Genomic DNA, 15013 nt, shown 5'->3' on the forward strand with positions numbered 1-15013 from the left:
ATAAATATGTGAATCTTTATCTAATTAAAAGTATTTATTATAAATATTTATATATTTATAAATATGTATTTGGAAGCTATGCATAATAGATTATTTTATTTAAAATTCTTATTAAAATGGTACAGTTCTATCTTCTTTTTGTTTGTTAAGCATTTTCCAGATTTTCTGCAGCCAATACATTCCTTTTGCAATTAAAGAAGTAGCACTTGTTGCTTGTATGTGGAATCTAAAAACAAAAAGGACACAAATGAACTAATTATTTATAACTTAGATGATTGATTTCTTGAATATGTGTAAGCACATCTGACTGTCCTTTATGATTGGATTACCACATTCTGTTCATTCTTATTTTGCGGTTGGCTTTACTCCTCTAACAACTACGTAAGTTTAAAAAGCTAAAGGTCTAAGCTGTTCTCAGAAACAGTGAAAAGTACATATATGTAAATTTTAAAAATACGTGCAGTACATTGTATGTCTGTATTTACATGCACTATATTGTACACGTGCAGTCAAATTGTACCAATTTTACCTAATAAAAAGGAAAAATAAAAAAAAGTAGTACGTGTTGTTATAAAGACAAAAGATGACCATATTCCCAAGTACAGTCTGAAAGACCTTGCTGGTTGAACATTTCTGGGATGTGCTCTCTCTCCCCCGCGTCTCTGTGTCTCGCTCAGCCACCTCCCCGCTCTCTCCGCGCGCCCAGGTCTGTCTGTCTCAGTCTGGTCTCAGTGTGCAGCCCCGTCGCAGCTCCGCACAGCTCGGCTCCCCTCCTCCACGCCCTCTGCCAGGAGCGCCGTCCGCTCCTCCCCGCGCTCCCCGCCCCACGCAGCGTGAGCCCTGCTGCTGGACCTGAGGAATCAGATCAACGCCGAGGGAACGGGTCCTGTCAGTGCTGGCTGGCATATCACAGCCTGCCCTGCAGCCGTTGAAAATGGCCATGCGGCGGGCCAGTCACTGACAAGGAGAAAAGTACAATATGTTGAGGTGGGTAGCGGGGGTTGAGGGGGGAGCATCTGGTTGTAAAAAATGGGATGCCACAATTTGAAAACTGAGCACAACCCTTTACAGTCACCAAGATATGGAAACAACCTAAATGTCCATCAACAGATGACTGGATATAGAAATTGTGACACACACACACATACACACACACATACACGCACTATAGAATACTACTCAGCCATAAAAAAGAATAAAATAATGCCATTTGCAGCAATTTGGTTGGACCTGGAGATCTTCATACAAAGTGAAGTAAGTCAGACAGAGAAAGGCAAATATCATATGATATCACTTATATGTGGAATCTAAAAAATGACACAAATGAACTTATTTACAAAACAGAAACAGACTTGCAGGCATAGAAAACTCACAGTGCTGGAAGGGGTGGGTGGAGAGATAAATTGTGAGTTTGGGATTTGCTGCTACTACTACTACTATATATAAAATAGATAAACAACAAGGTCCTACTGTATAGCCTAGGGAACTACAAGCAATATTTTGTAATAACCTATAATGAAAAAGTATATTAAAAGGAATATATATATGTAACACTGAATCACTATGCTATACACCAGAAATTAACACATACATATACATCTGTATATATGTTTACATATTCTTTTTCATTGTAGGTTACTATAAGATATTGAATATACTTCCCTGTGCTGTACAGTATAAATTTGTTGTTTATCTACATACTTGAATTTTTGAGCTGGAAAATATGTGTAGTCAAGCACATATGTTGGTAAAGGATCACTGCTCATCACAAACAACAGCTATCTCAAGTTAATGATTTTAGTGCCTTTTTTTTATGTACAGGAAGATGCAAGAGCTGAGAGTCACTGAGATTCTTCCTGAGATATGGATCTTGGGACCCCCTTATCCAAAGCACACAGTGACTCACCTTTTTTCCTCTGAATTGCTCTCAGGGTGGACTGTTGGTAGGTAATTGCAGTGGGTTGTGACTTAACCCCGTGTAACTGGGTGATGAGTGATGCTCTTTGTGCTTTTTTCTGTTCTCAAGTGGTTCAATTCAGTGTTAAGTAAGTTTCGGGATTTCAAAAGTTCCCCATAATGGCCATTGATATTCTCAGTTGCCATTGGTCCATGGTCCTTCCTTGTGGATATAAAGCCATAAAGACAATGGCAGATTCAGAAGAATGCCTCCCAGACAGCCCCTCCCACTTTGAGGTTCAGAGTCCATCCCTGAGGAAGGATGGGGGAGGAGACAACAGCTCAGGCCTGAGACAACGCAGCTGTATAAATCAGCTGTATAAAGGGATCAGGAGGCTGCCCGGTCCCTGGAGAGACCCTTCCACCAGGAGGACCCACACAGCTCATGGACTATTCCACACCCAGGTGCAGCGTCTGGAGGGAACTAGTCCTTGTGGGTAAGAGATCTGGGCTTGCTGGGAGAGGGGAGGAGGAAGTGAAGGGCCCAGGATGCTCACCAGGACTTTTGTGAGCTCACATCCCTGGGTACACAGACACACATACACAGACACACACACACACACACACATACACATGTTCATTTTTATCCAGCCGCGGAATGAAGAACTGGGACCCCCATGCACACCTCCAAGCAATCACCTCATCTGGGTGCCCATAGGATCTGATCCCCTGCCCCACCTCTCCAGCTGGACCCCTTCCAAATCCCTCACTTTCCCCCAGGACTCTCTGCCTCCCCCTGCTATGCATGCCTTTCATGTTTCCCTGATGGCCACGTATAGTGTCCTCAAACAACTCCAGGGTCCACACCTGGAGCCCTGCAGCAGGGGGTCTCAGCTGTCTCCTCCACGGAGTCAGGGCTTAGGGGTCACAGAGCATCAGATGCTCACCCATGACTTAGGACATGACAGGTCCCCTCCCCCATTCACATTCACTCCACTGAACTTAGGTGCTAAATCAAAGACACATGCTGACAGTCTTGGGGCCGTTTTATCCACCCACATACTCATGCTGAGCACACTCCTGCCGGGTTCCACCCTGTGTTCAGGGTGCTGGGGACGCAGTGGTCACCGAGGTGGCCAGTGAGCTCACAGTCCAGTGGAACAGGAAGATTTGTCACCAGACTCTGATAACCCAGAGTGATGGGGACTGGGAAGAGGGGGCTGGGGGAGCCCTGAGAGGGTGGCCGACCCAGGCTGGGAAGGAGAAGACACCAAAGCTGAACACTGAAGGATGAGAAGAAGTGAGTCAACAAGGAGGATGCAGATGAGGTGGGGAGGGCAGTGATCAAATAAGGAAGAGCACTGGAGAAAGCCTGAAGTCAGGAGAGTGTGTGGTATGTCCAGAGAGAGCTGTATGTGCCACTGAGACACACAGCATGGATGCTGGGTCTTTTCGTGAATGAATGAATGAATAAGGAAGTACCTGGGGCGATGGGGTGAGGTAGATGTGGTCTAAGAAGAGGCTAGATGGGTCCTAAAAACCAGTTCTCTCTAAGAGTGTCTCATATAAAGAAGATGTGGTGTGTGTGTGTGTGTGTGTGTGTGTGTATATATCTATGGAATGGAATGGAATACTGCTCAGCCATAAAAAAGAATAAAATGATGCCACTTACAGCAACATGCATGGACCTGGAGATTGTCCTTCTAAGTGAAGCAAGCCAGAAAGAGAAAGACAAATACTATATGATATCATTATATGTGGACTCAAAAAAATTAAAAAGACACAAATGAACTTACTTACAAAACAGAAACAGACTCACAGACATAGAAAACAAACTTATGGTTAACAGGGAAGAAAGGGAGTGCGGAGAGATAAATTGGGAGTTCGAGATTTGCAGATACTAACTACTGTATATAAAATAGATAAACGACAAGGTTCTACTGTACAGCACAGGGAACTATATTCAATATCTTATAGTAACCTAAAATGAAAAAGAATATGAAAACAGATATGTGTACATATATGTATGACTGAAGCATTGTGCTGTACACCAGAAATTGACACAACATTGTAAACTGTCTATACTTCAGTTTTAAAAAAACTATCTCATAAGCCATGCTAAGAGTTTGACATTTACTGTGAGAGTACTGGGGAGCCATGGAAGATACTTGAGCAGGGGGAGAGCAGGGTCAGCAGTGGGGCTTTATAAGGATCCACATAACTTTCATGTGAGGATGGATTGGAGGCTGAGTGTCCAGGGAGGAGGTCAAGCTGGAAAAGGATGAGGAAAGAATGGACCAGGGCAGGGGCTGAGGGAGCGGAGAGGAAGGGACAAGCTAGGGAGTCATTCAGGAGCTAGAAATCCTTAGCCTGTTCACCAGTGTCTCTGTGGATCATTGCCTGGGGGTGTAAATCAGTCTTTGTGTCTTTTTCTCTTTGTCTTCCTTAGCCAGTCTGATGGCCTGTGGGATCCGTCAGGCCTCCAGCCAAATCTACATCATCCCAGACACACTCGTAGGGGTAGAGGGATATCGGAGCTACCTGGTCCTCGGGAACGCCCCTGAGGATGCTCAGGAATATAGCTGGCACCGGGGTGCAAATGACACCGAGGGAAACATGATTATCAGCTACGACAGCACGTCTGATTCCCGGCAGTATGGGCAGTGGCCGGGAAGCCCTGTCTAACGCAGGTAACCTGCTGATCATTCGGGCTCAATTAAATGACACGGGGAACTACACTGTGCGGGTGGATGCCATCAGCGGGACCCAGAGAACAACTGGCTGGCTCAAGATTCAAGGTGAGTGGGCAGGTTGCCCCCTTGTCTGACTGCAAGGGGAGTTGGACCTGGAGGTATGGGCAGTGAGGCCTCTTGGAGCTCAAATTGTCCAGTTTCCCACCCACTTCCAGATGACACTGGGAGCCTTGGCAGATGGTCGTCTAGCTTCTCCCCAGAGATGGAGCACTCACTACGTTCAGGGGTTCCAGTTACACTGTCAGTGTACATGTTATCCACATAGCCTCAAACTTAGCAGCTTAGAACAACGCTCATTTCTGTGAGTCAGAAGTCTAGGCATGGCTTAGGCAATTCCATATGCTGAGACTCACAAAATGTTGACCGGGGCTGTGTTCTCATGTGTGTGACTCTGTCCACGGAGATTTCACACCATGGCCCTTTGCTTCTTCAAGTTCATCCGAAGCATCTCTCTCTAGTCGGCTAGGAAGGAGTCTTATATAAAAAAATCTAACGATAGGAGTGATAGCTCATCACCTTTGCCATATTCCCTAGGCTAAAAGAAAGTCACAAATTCCACTCACATTTGAGGTGAGGTGATTTAACAGGGTGTATACCAAGGAGTGGAGATCATGGGGCCATCTTGGAGTTCTGCCTACTCCATACAGCTCCACAGGGCTACGGCAGGTCGGCATAGATTTTGAAGACTGAAAATACTTTGTTTACTTCTGTCTCCATATATACCACATGGTCTTTGTCTTCATTCTGTGAGCCTCAGTTTTCTCATCTGTAGGACGGGCATACTGTCTACCATTGTGGTCTGTTGTAAGGTTGGAGGAAGTATCTGTAAAGAGAAAGGGAATCAGATTATGGGAGGAATCGTTATGGAGAATCCAAAAGCCACCTCTCACTCTGAATTCTACCCACAGCTCCTTGGACGGGGGTATCCTGGTTTTGGGGTTCAGAAACAACCATTAGGCCACATGCCTATGCTAAGAACTCACCATTATCGCAACGGATGCCACAGAGATGGCTCAGTGCATAAGTCGATGAGCTCAGGAAAGCGCCTGCATCCTGACTGCCTCCTGCCCACTCCTTACTTCTCTGTCCCTGGCAGCCCCAGGGATGCTCTCCTGCCAAGACCCCAGATCCCATCTTACGATTCTTGGCTTGTCACCAACATAAACTGAATCCTCTCTTTGGAGAAAAGCAGAGCTTTGGGGAGGCAGATCCAAACCCTAATCTCCTCCTTCCTGCTTCATCCACCCAGAGTTAGAAATCCCGGGCATCTCGGTCAACGCCAGCTCCGTGGTAGAGGACATGGAATCCGTGGCTGCCGTCTGCGACACCAATGCCACCAACGTCACATGGTATGTGGATTACATACCAGTGTCCAGCAATAACCGGATGACAATCTCCCCAGACGGCAAGACCCTCATCATCCAAAGATTCAGCCGCTCCGACAAACCGCTTCAGTGTGGGATAGAAGTCCTCCCAGAGATTATTCAAAGAAGTGAACCCATCTCTTTGACAGTGTTCTGTGAGTGTTCTGGGGTCATGGGAGTGAAGCCAGGGATGGGCTCAGGGTCTTCCAAGGATGTAACAATAAGACAGGCAGACCTGGGGAGGAAGCATGAACCAGCTGCCCTGGGTTCGAATCCCAGCTATGGCCATTTAACTCTTTGGAATTCAGAACTATCCTCACTGCTCAGAACTGGCCTCTACTCAATTTCAAATAGAGGCCCGAGTCCCTGCTTCTCAGATTAGAAGTACTATGAGTTTGTTGACATCAGGCTTTTGTGTAAAGAAGGGACTGCTTACAACCAACTGTTTCTTTTTTCTTTTTTGGGGGTGTGGTCATTAAGTTTATTTATTTACTTTTACTATTTCATTTCTTTTTTAATGGCAACACTGGGGATTGAACCCAGGACTTCGTGTATGCTAAGCATGCTCTCTACCACTGAGCTCGACCCTCCCCTCCTCACAACCAGTTGTTTCTTCAGTTCCATTTCTTCGGTTTCAAAACCCTTCTTTCCCTGAGCCTTCCAATTCAGCTCATTGATTATTTTATGCTGTTCTTCTAGATACAGTAAAATGACCTTCACGTTTGCTTTCCTGGGACGGAATTGACTATACTCCCTTGGACAATTCGCTTTAAAAACTCAATTATGTGTTTCATACATTCTCTGTTACTTCTAACCATGCTGCTGGCAACCCAACAAGACTTGCTCAAATTCTTAAACAGGTCTTGTAAATCAAAGACATTGAACTCACAGATGCTGTAAAACTCGGAATCTTTGAAACATTCCAGGACTGTTCACATTTATCCAACTCTTATATCACCTTCGACTGGGAAAAATCACCAGTCTAGGATCGTTTTCACATTTAAATCTGGAACCACTCTTGCAGAAGCTCAGGTGTCCTAACGCATGGGCTGTGGCCCCAGTTCTGGAGAAACCTGTCCCAGAGCAGACCATTTCTGACCATCATCCTCCATCTATAGTCAGAGGTTTGGAATCAAGACCCAGGACCCAGGGGCTGCAGCTGTTTAGCGAAGTTCCTCCCAGTTCATAGCGGTACTTGCTTGGTCCTTAGTCGACCGGGGACCGCTGATTCCCTAATCCTCTCCTCGAAGCCTCGTTTTTCTCATCTATGAAATGGATGCAGAGTGGACTCGGTTGCATTGCTTGTGTGGGAATTAAGTGAGTGGGTGAATGTGTATCGTGTTTAAAACTGTCTGGCATGCAGGGGCCTGCTGCTTGCTTCAGAGACACATGTTTTATTATGGCACCAAGGGCACCCATGGGGCTGGCCCACAGTGAGTGCAGGTGACAGAAGCCACTACTATTATTGTCATTGTTGTTGGCCCAGCTGCCTTGCCTGGGGTGGGTCTGGGGGTCTGACTGGGGTGCAGAGTGGGGTCACCTCCTGGCTCCGGGGGGACTGCAGGTGGATTGAGGGAAGGAGACGGGACCCGGAGTGGTCAGAGGCACAGCTCCGGGTCTCCTGCGCTGTCTCTGCAGTTGGACCCTACTATGTGCTGTTGTGGACCAATCCGAATGACTTCAATGGCGTCCTGCCCGCTGAGATCGGCTCCCAGGTGGAGATGGAGTGTGTCTCCTACTCCAGACCAGAATCCAAGTACCGCTGGATGCACAATGGCTCCCTCCTGAGCTTCTCAGAGAAAAACATCACCCTCCTGAATCTGACCTGGGACCAGATGGGCAGATACAGATGCATCGGGGAGAATCCCGTCACCCAGCTGACCTTTCACCAGGAAGTCCAGGTGCAGGCGCCCTGTGAGTGCCGCCGCTGCCCCGCGGGGGTTCACGCTGCCCAGTCTCCCCGCCTCCATGCCTCTGCCGGGGCGGTGCCTGTCCTCAGGGCTGCCGTCTCCACCCTGCAGTGCCGTGCTCACCATGGTTGGGCGAGATCCCCCCACCCGCCGACGTCCGAGTCCAAACTGCCTCCTTGAGAGAGAGGGATATAGCTCAGTCACAGCCTGCATGGCGTCCTGAGTTCAATCCCCAGGACCTTGATTTGAAAGGAAGGAAGGAAGGAGGAAAGGGAGAAACTGCCTCCTTTATGAAGCCCCCAAAGTCCTCAGATCAGTCAGGGTGGGTTCCAGGGAGATGAGGTCGGCCAGCATTTGCTGAGCACTCACTTGTGCCTGGAGCCGCCATTCTCATCTGCATGACACTCCAAGTCTCCCTACAGAGTAAGTGACTGTTATTAGCATCACCTCCAGTTTACAGGTGAGCCAATCAAGCTGCAAGGAATCTGAGGGCTTTATTCAATGTTCCAGTTCTAACTGGCAGAGGAGGCAGGACTCAAACCCTGGCAGTCTGACCTCACAGCCTGTGCCCTCAGCGGATCTCTTTGGCTGCTTTGAGGTGAGGACGTGGAGAGATGCCCTGGGAGGTGGTGCAGGGGAAGCAGAGGTCTGTTGGCGGATGTGGCCTCAGAAACTGGGCTTGGGAAGGGATCTGTAAACGGGGCAAGCACCTTTGCAGCAAGCCCTGGTCCCATCATCAGCACCAAGGAGAGAGGGTGACACGCTCAGGGAGAGAGCAGGCGTGCAGAGCAGGGCTCTGGAACCGGATGACCTGAGTTCAAATCCCAGCTCTGCTGCTGCCGTGCACGATGCAGAGACAAGCAGCATCACCTCCCTGAGCCCCAGGTGCCCCCTCTGCAGTGCTGAGATAGTAAGGAGCCTACACAACGGAGCTGCTGCACGGACATCAGACAGGGTGCCAGAGCCATCAGCCTGGCTCTAGAGAAAGCCACACGCAGATACTGAATGAGGGGTGGAGACAGCTGTTTCGGCCACTCCACACTGCTGACCAAGCACCAGCGATGCAGCAGACACGGTGTTTTGTGGGACTGCCCAGTTCACACCTGTCGACCCTCCCCGGACTATAAAACTTCAAGACGACAGAGACTGGGCAAGCTCTTTGATCACCATTTGTCCCCAGGACATAAGATGGTGCCTGGCGCATAGCTGGTGCTCAGTGAATGAGTATCTGTGGGAGGAGTTAATGACCTTGTGTAACCAGCACCCCCTACCCTGTCGCTCTCTCTCCACTTACGTCACTTCGTGCTTTTCTGTAGCGTGTACTGCTGCCTGCCCTGATATTAGACATCTCTTTGCTTAACTGTCAACTGTCCACTTCCTAGCTGGAATATCAGCCCTGTCAGAGCCGGAAGTTTGTTTTGTTCACTGCTGACTCCCAAGTACCTGGAACAGTGCTTTGCACACAGCAGATGCTGATAAAACTTCCAAGAACAGATATGCGGATGAATGAAGGGATGAGTGAATGGTGGTCCTGACCTCCATGTATCCTCTCCTTCTAGGGCGCAGGACCATTGTTACCAAAACTTTCACCATCTCAGGAACCTGGGTGGTGCTTCTCATCTTGATGACAGTCCTGGGAGGTGTCTTCTTCTGTATCATCCTGATCCATACCCTGATCAAACATTACTCCACCAGGTACGGGTCACCCTGGCCCCAGGGTGGGATGGTGGCTAGGGACTAGGACTCAAGAGCCAGCACATCCTTGAGAGGGGGAACCAGAGGGGGAAGGGACAAGCCAGGCACTGGGTTGTCAGGGATCATCTGGGCAAACAAATAGGTCTTGAGGACCAGATGCTTATAGCAGAGAGTAGGGGGTCTGGAGTCAGTCATGTCTCTAAATACCAGAGGAGTTTCATGCAGTGGCTTCTCTTAAGCCCTGCTGCTTTCTGTTTACAGTGTAGATATTGAAGGTCCACATAGAAGGGCAGGTGTGTGAACGACAGGGGGGTGTGTCAAGCATCCAGCATGTGTTTTGTCAATGGTACTCACTAGTTACCAAGAGAAGCTGGGGAAACAGGTAACAGAGGTCAGTATGCAGGGGAAAGAGATTGCGTGGAGTCATGATTAAAATCTGGGTTCAAATCCCAGATCTGCCTCCAGCTGGATGGGTGATCTTGAGCAGATCATTCCTCCTGTCAGATCCTCCCAGCCCCACGTGGAGGGTGTGGAGAGTAGTACCTGCCCTGGAGGGTGATGTGGGGGTTGGACACACCACATGGATGGTGAAGGGCTTAGCGGTGTTATCAGCACAGAGCAGACCCGAGGGTTTCAGCCTGAGCACTGTCAACACCTGGGGTCTGATCGTTATTTCAGTGGTGGGGGGTAAGGCTGTCCTGTGCACTGTAGGACGAGTGGTCTTTATGCACTGGATGCCTGTAGCAACAGCCACCATCACCCTCAGTTCAGACAACCAAGAATGACTCAAAGCATCACAAAGGTCCCATGGGGGCCAAAATTGCACTGGCTGAGAACCACCAGAGCAGAAGTTAAGAATAGCAGTGTGATGGGGATGATGATGATGATGGTGGTGGTTATGACAACGGTGATGGAAATTATCAGAACAATGGTGACGATGCTGGTGATGCTGGTGACAGAGAGGATGGGGAATTAGTAAGAGCAGTGATGACAGTGATGGTGGTGGTAGCAGTGATGAGGGTTGTCGTGGGGGTGGCTGTGACGATGGTGATACTGGTGGTGGTGATACTGACTGTGGTGATGATGGTGAAGATTTTAGAAGATACATTCTTCTTTTCATTTTTTTAGTATTTAGATATCAAGCCTATTTGTGATCATTGCAAGGTCTCTATATCAAGAAGCTTACAGTATTGACCATCAATGTGACAATAGCAAGTTGGCCCTTCTGTGCCTTAGTTTGCCGTCTGTAAAATGGGAGTACTACTGGTACCAGGGTCACAGGGATATCTGCTATGGGGGTAAAGTCATGTATTACTGATGAAGAACTTAGAACAAGGCTTGGCACATCATAAGCACTGAATAGGCCCATCCACAGTCATGATCATTATCATTATTGGATGTACTATTCCAAAACGGTTGTGATAAATTCCAGGGAGTGAGAGTATTTCAGGGAGGTCTGGGTCCCCTCTTCTTCCACATCCTGGAAGAAGCCCCCTAGCCAGGCATAACCCCTCCCCCAGCCAGGTGTCAACCTGACATCTCTACTCTTCCATTCCCCTTAGAGCTGTCATATTCTCTGCAGTCTGAGGTCTCCCATCTGGCATGAGAGCAGGGGGCTGGGAGTCAGAGGCCAGGTCTAGAATACCGGCCTCTGTCGTTGTCTTGCTGTGTGACTTTGGGCAAGTGACATCACTTCTCTGAATTCCTGTTTCTTCATCCATAAAGTGGGGTTAACGTATCTACCTTGTGTAACTGTTGGGAGGGGTTAAGATAATTTCTGTAAATCATCTAGCAGAGTGCCTGGCATACAACAGGTGTGAAATTCGTTATCGTCACCATTCTCAGTAATCAGACCGGGTAGTGCCAATTCCTTTCCCAGGTACATCCATCCTCCTTTCCCTCCCCGATCCCCTGCCCCGTGGTATCTTTCTCCAGGGACCTGAAGTCGTCAGAAATATTAAAAGTGTGGGGAATGCTGGGGACTCTTGGCATAAAGGCTATGCCCCCGATTCATCAGCTCCCTTAGAAGGGTGGGGTCTCGGAAAGAAGCTGATCCCTCATCTACCCAGGACTCTCCTGTGTTCTGGCAGTTTCTTACGGACCCAGATCTGACTTCTTCCTTAATTTCTCCCCATAGGTCACATTGGGGTACATGACCTCAGACCTGGAGGACAAGACCAGACGGGAAAAGAGGTGAGAGACCTACCCCCGGGCTAGGCTGGAAAGTGGAAAGGGCTCAGGGACAGGTTGGAGGGGACGGTCGAGAGTGGGAACCAGCCCAGTCACGCGGGGATTGGGAGGTGGAGGCTCCTGGACAAAGTCCACAGACCCCGCCTAGGACCGGGGGTGTAACATCATGGGCACGTGGCCACTGACCGAGCCATCTGCCAATCAGCGCCAGCCAATGGGATACAGGCTGGGGCGGGCCGTGCGCTGAGCTGTATGGTCTAATTCCAATGCCTCGTCCCCACCAGCAAATGGGATTCCAACTTCTCCACTTCCTTAACCCGACATGATTGGACCATCAGAGATACTGCAAATACGGCCCATCTCGACCCTGCCAGTGACAGAGAAACAACGTAGACATGCCTGACAACCGGGAATTGCTTAAACGAGGCACAGCACATGCTGAGCGAATCTGTCACCGTTAGAAACCACGCTGGGGAATGATGCTTACTGACGGGGACAGTGTTTACAACTTGCTGCTACGTTAGGAATGCATATCGCAGAACTGTGTGTGATAGGCCCACGTTGTGAAAGGTGTAGATTAGTTAATTGATGTAATGATAATTTTACATTAGGTGCGAATGTGTTTTCTACGGTTTTATGCGTACACACGTACACACACTCTCCGCATACACACACACGTCTGTGCAAAAATTTTGGACAATGTTAACTATCAACTGTGCTATCTCAGTTTCTTTCTTTGCACTTTAATGTATATTCTGAAGTGTTCTTTTTTTCCTTCACAAAGTTCATACCTTGTTCATATAATTAGAAGAAAAAAAAAAAGGTAAAACAGCATGAAGTTAGTTCAGACTCCATAATGCCATTTCTGGAACTTTTTTTCTAAGCTGTCTTCACGGATGGGTTTAAAAATATCTAAGCAAATTTGTTCATCTTCATGGCAGTTAAACTGGAAGGACGGGAGGAAGGGAGGGAGGGAGGGAGGAAGAGAGGAAGAAAGAGAGGCCCTTTCCTGGCTGAATCTGGGACGTGTGAATGGCCGGCCTGCCCCTGTGGACATCACTACTCAGGAACTGTTTGACTATGAATGTACACAAAGCAGTCAGGTCAGTGCCTGGATACAAGGCAATCCCAGGGGCCACTGGTTAAGACCCCTTCTGGTACAGGGGCCACGGACCCGTGTTCAGCCTGGTCCCTCCACTTGCTGGCCTCTGAGGCTTTGAGCAGCTCACTGTGGCCTCCTGACCCAGGATAATGCTGATTCTCTCAAGACTCACAGTGAGGACTGGATGAGACAGAATACATGAGGATTTGATGCCCAGCAGGCGCTAAGCGAATGTATTAGTTCCCTAGGGCTGCTGTGACAAATTACCACAAACTGGGTGCCTTAAAATAGCAGAAATGTACACTCTCACAGCTGCAGAGGCCGGAAGACCAAAATGAAGGTGTTCAATCAGGGTTACACATCCTTGCAAGGTTCTAGGGAGGATCCTTCTGTGCCTCTTGCAGCTTCTGGTGGTTGCCGGCAATCCTCGGCATTTCTTGACTTGTGGCAACGTTAACTCTAATCTCTGCCTCCTTCGTCACGTGCCCTTCCTCCCTACGTGTGTCCAAACTTCCCTGTTTGTATAAGGACAGTCACTGGATTTCACACTCCCCTACCAAGTCCAGCCGGACCGCATACTAACTTGATCACATCTGCAAAGATCCTATCTCCAAATAAAATCATATTCACAGCTATCAGGGGTGAGGACTTGAATGTACCTTTTTTGTATCAGTTCAACCCACAACGGCAGGTATTCATGCCAGGGCTACTGGACCCCTTGATGTTTTCCATTGTCCATGCCCAGTCTCTACCTTCCTCCTGAGATCCAGACCATCTTCCTATCCATCTGCCTGCTGGACGCTGGTCTCCCTGGCGGCTGGGGGCGGGGCGGGGTCTCCAGACACCCTTGAGCTGCCAACATGTGACTTTAACCTCATTGCCCCCATCTCAGCCCTGCCTCCCAACACTTGAGAGAAATGAAAATACACCTCGACACAGCCTTGTATAAATATGTGCACAGCAGCTTTATTCACAATTGCAGAAAGCTGGAAATAAACCCAATTCGCATCAACAGATAAATGGGTAGACCAACTGTGATACACTGGAATCCTACCCAGCAACAAAAAGGAACATAATACTGATAAAATAACATGGATGAACCTCAAAATATGGCTTCTGAGTGAAAAAAAAAAAGACACTACAGTGCATACTGCATTTTAATTATATAAATCATATAGTTTATAATTTATAAAATTTATTTTATAAATTACAATTATATAACAAATCATACTATTAACATTAATCATAGTGTTGGCATATTAATATATAGCATCATTTTATGTTATATACACTAATTAATATTAGTTTATATTATATAATATAGTATTAATAATACAAATGTATTTATAGATTATAATTAATATAACCTATTTCAATTATATAATTCTACTAATTTATGTAATTCTAATTATATAAAGTTCAAGGACATTGAAAACTAATCTCTGGTGACAGAAATCACAGAATAGTGGCTGTTGGGTTGCAGACTGTCTGGGACGGGGCACCCAGATCTTTCTGGGGCTGACGGAAAACTTGTACATCCCTGATTGGGACGTTGATCATACAGGTGTGCACATTTGGCAAAACTCATGGTATTGTACCCAGAGATCTGTGTATTTCATTTTTGGTAAATTTTGCCTCAATATTAAAAAGATGTTTTGAAAATCTGGAGGAAAACAAATAAACAACTTACCCAAAGGAAGTGGGCTGGGGTCCTCTAGCCTTCATCTCCTCATCTGCATCTGTCTTGTCCCTGAGTCTGGGTCATTTCCCCTCCTTCTATAGGAAAAATAAAAAGTCTTCAAGTGATGATATTTCCTGCAAACATGTGGCCAAGGTGTCTGCTGGTTACTTGACCCAGTGGTGGATGAAAGAAGAGATCCTCAGAATCAGGCGAGGGGTTCAATCCCAGCCCTGCCCTGAGCAGCTGAGTGACCCTGAAGCAGCCGAATAACCTCTCTGTGCCTGTTTCCCCATCTACATGATGAAATGACACTCTGCGTTTCACAGGCTTTGTCCCAGCACCTGGCAAAGTCCCGCACACATGCCAGGTGCTTGGCAAATGGCCCAGGAGGCCACGCCTGTGTCTGATTGTTTCTTAGAAGA

The 15013-nt window shown here is 47.7% G+C and overlaps 1 protein-coding gene across 1 annotated transcript; it reads left to right on the forward strand.

The window, feature by feature from the left end:
* The first annotated feature begins 2341 nt into the window (after positions 1-2341).
* CEACAM18 (CEA cell adhesion molecule 18) lies at positions 2342-12142 on the forward strand. Its single transcript, XM_072968600.1, is given in 8 exon segments — positions 2342-2393; positions 4346-4541; positions 4543-4694; positions 5899-6168; positions 7652-7967; positions 9490-9618; positions 11756-11811; positions 12093-12142. Coding segments are annotated over 7 exon segments (1134 nt in total). The 3' UTR covers positions 11775-11811; positions 12093-12142.
* The last annotated feature ends 2871 nt before the right edge of the window (positions 12143-15013 follow it).

This window comes from Vicugna pacos, chromosome 9, assembly GCF_048564905.1.
Source record: "Vicugna pacos chromosome 9, VicPac4, whole genome shotgun sequence".
Lineage (NCBI taxonomy): Eukaryota > Metazoa > Chordata > Mammalia > Artiodactyla > Camelidae > Vicugna > Vicugna pacos.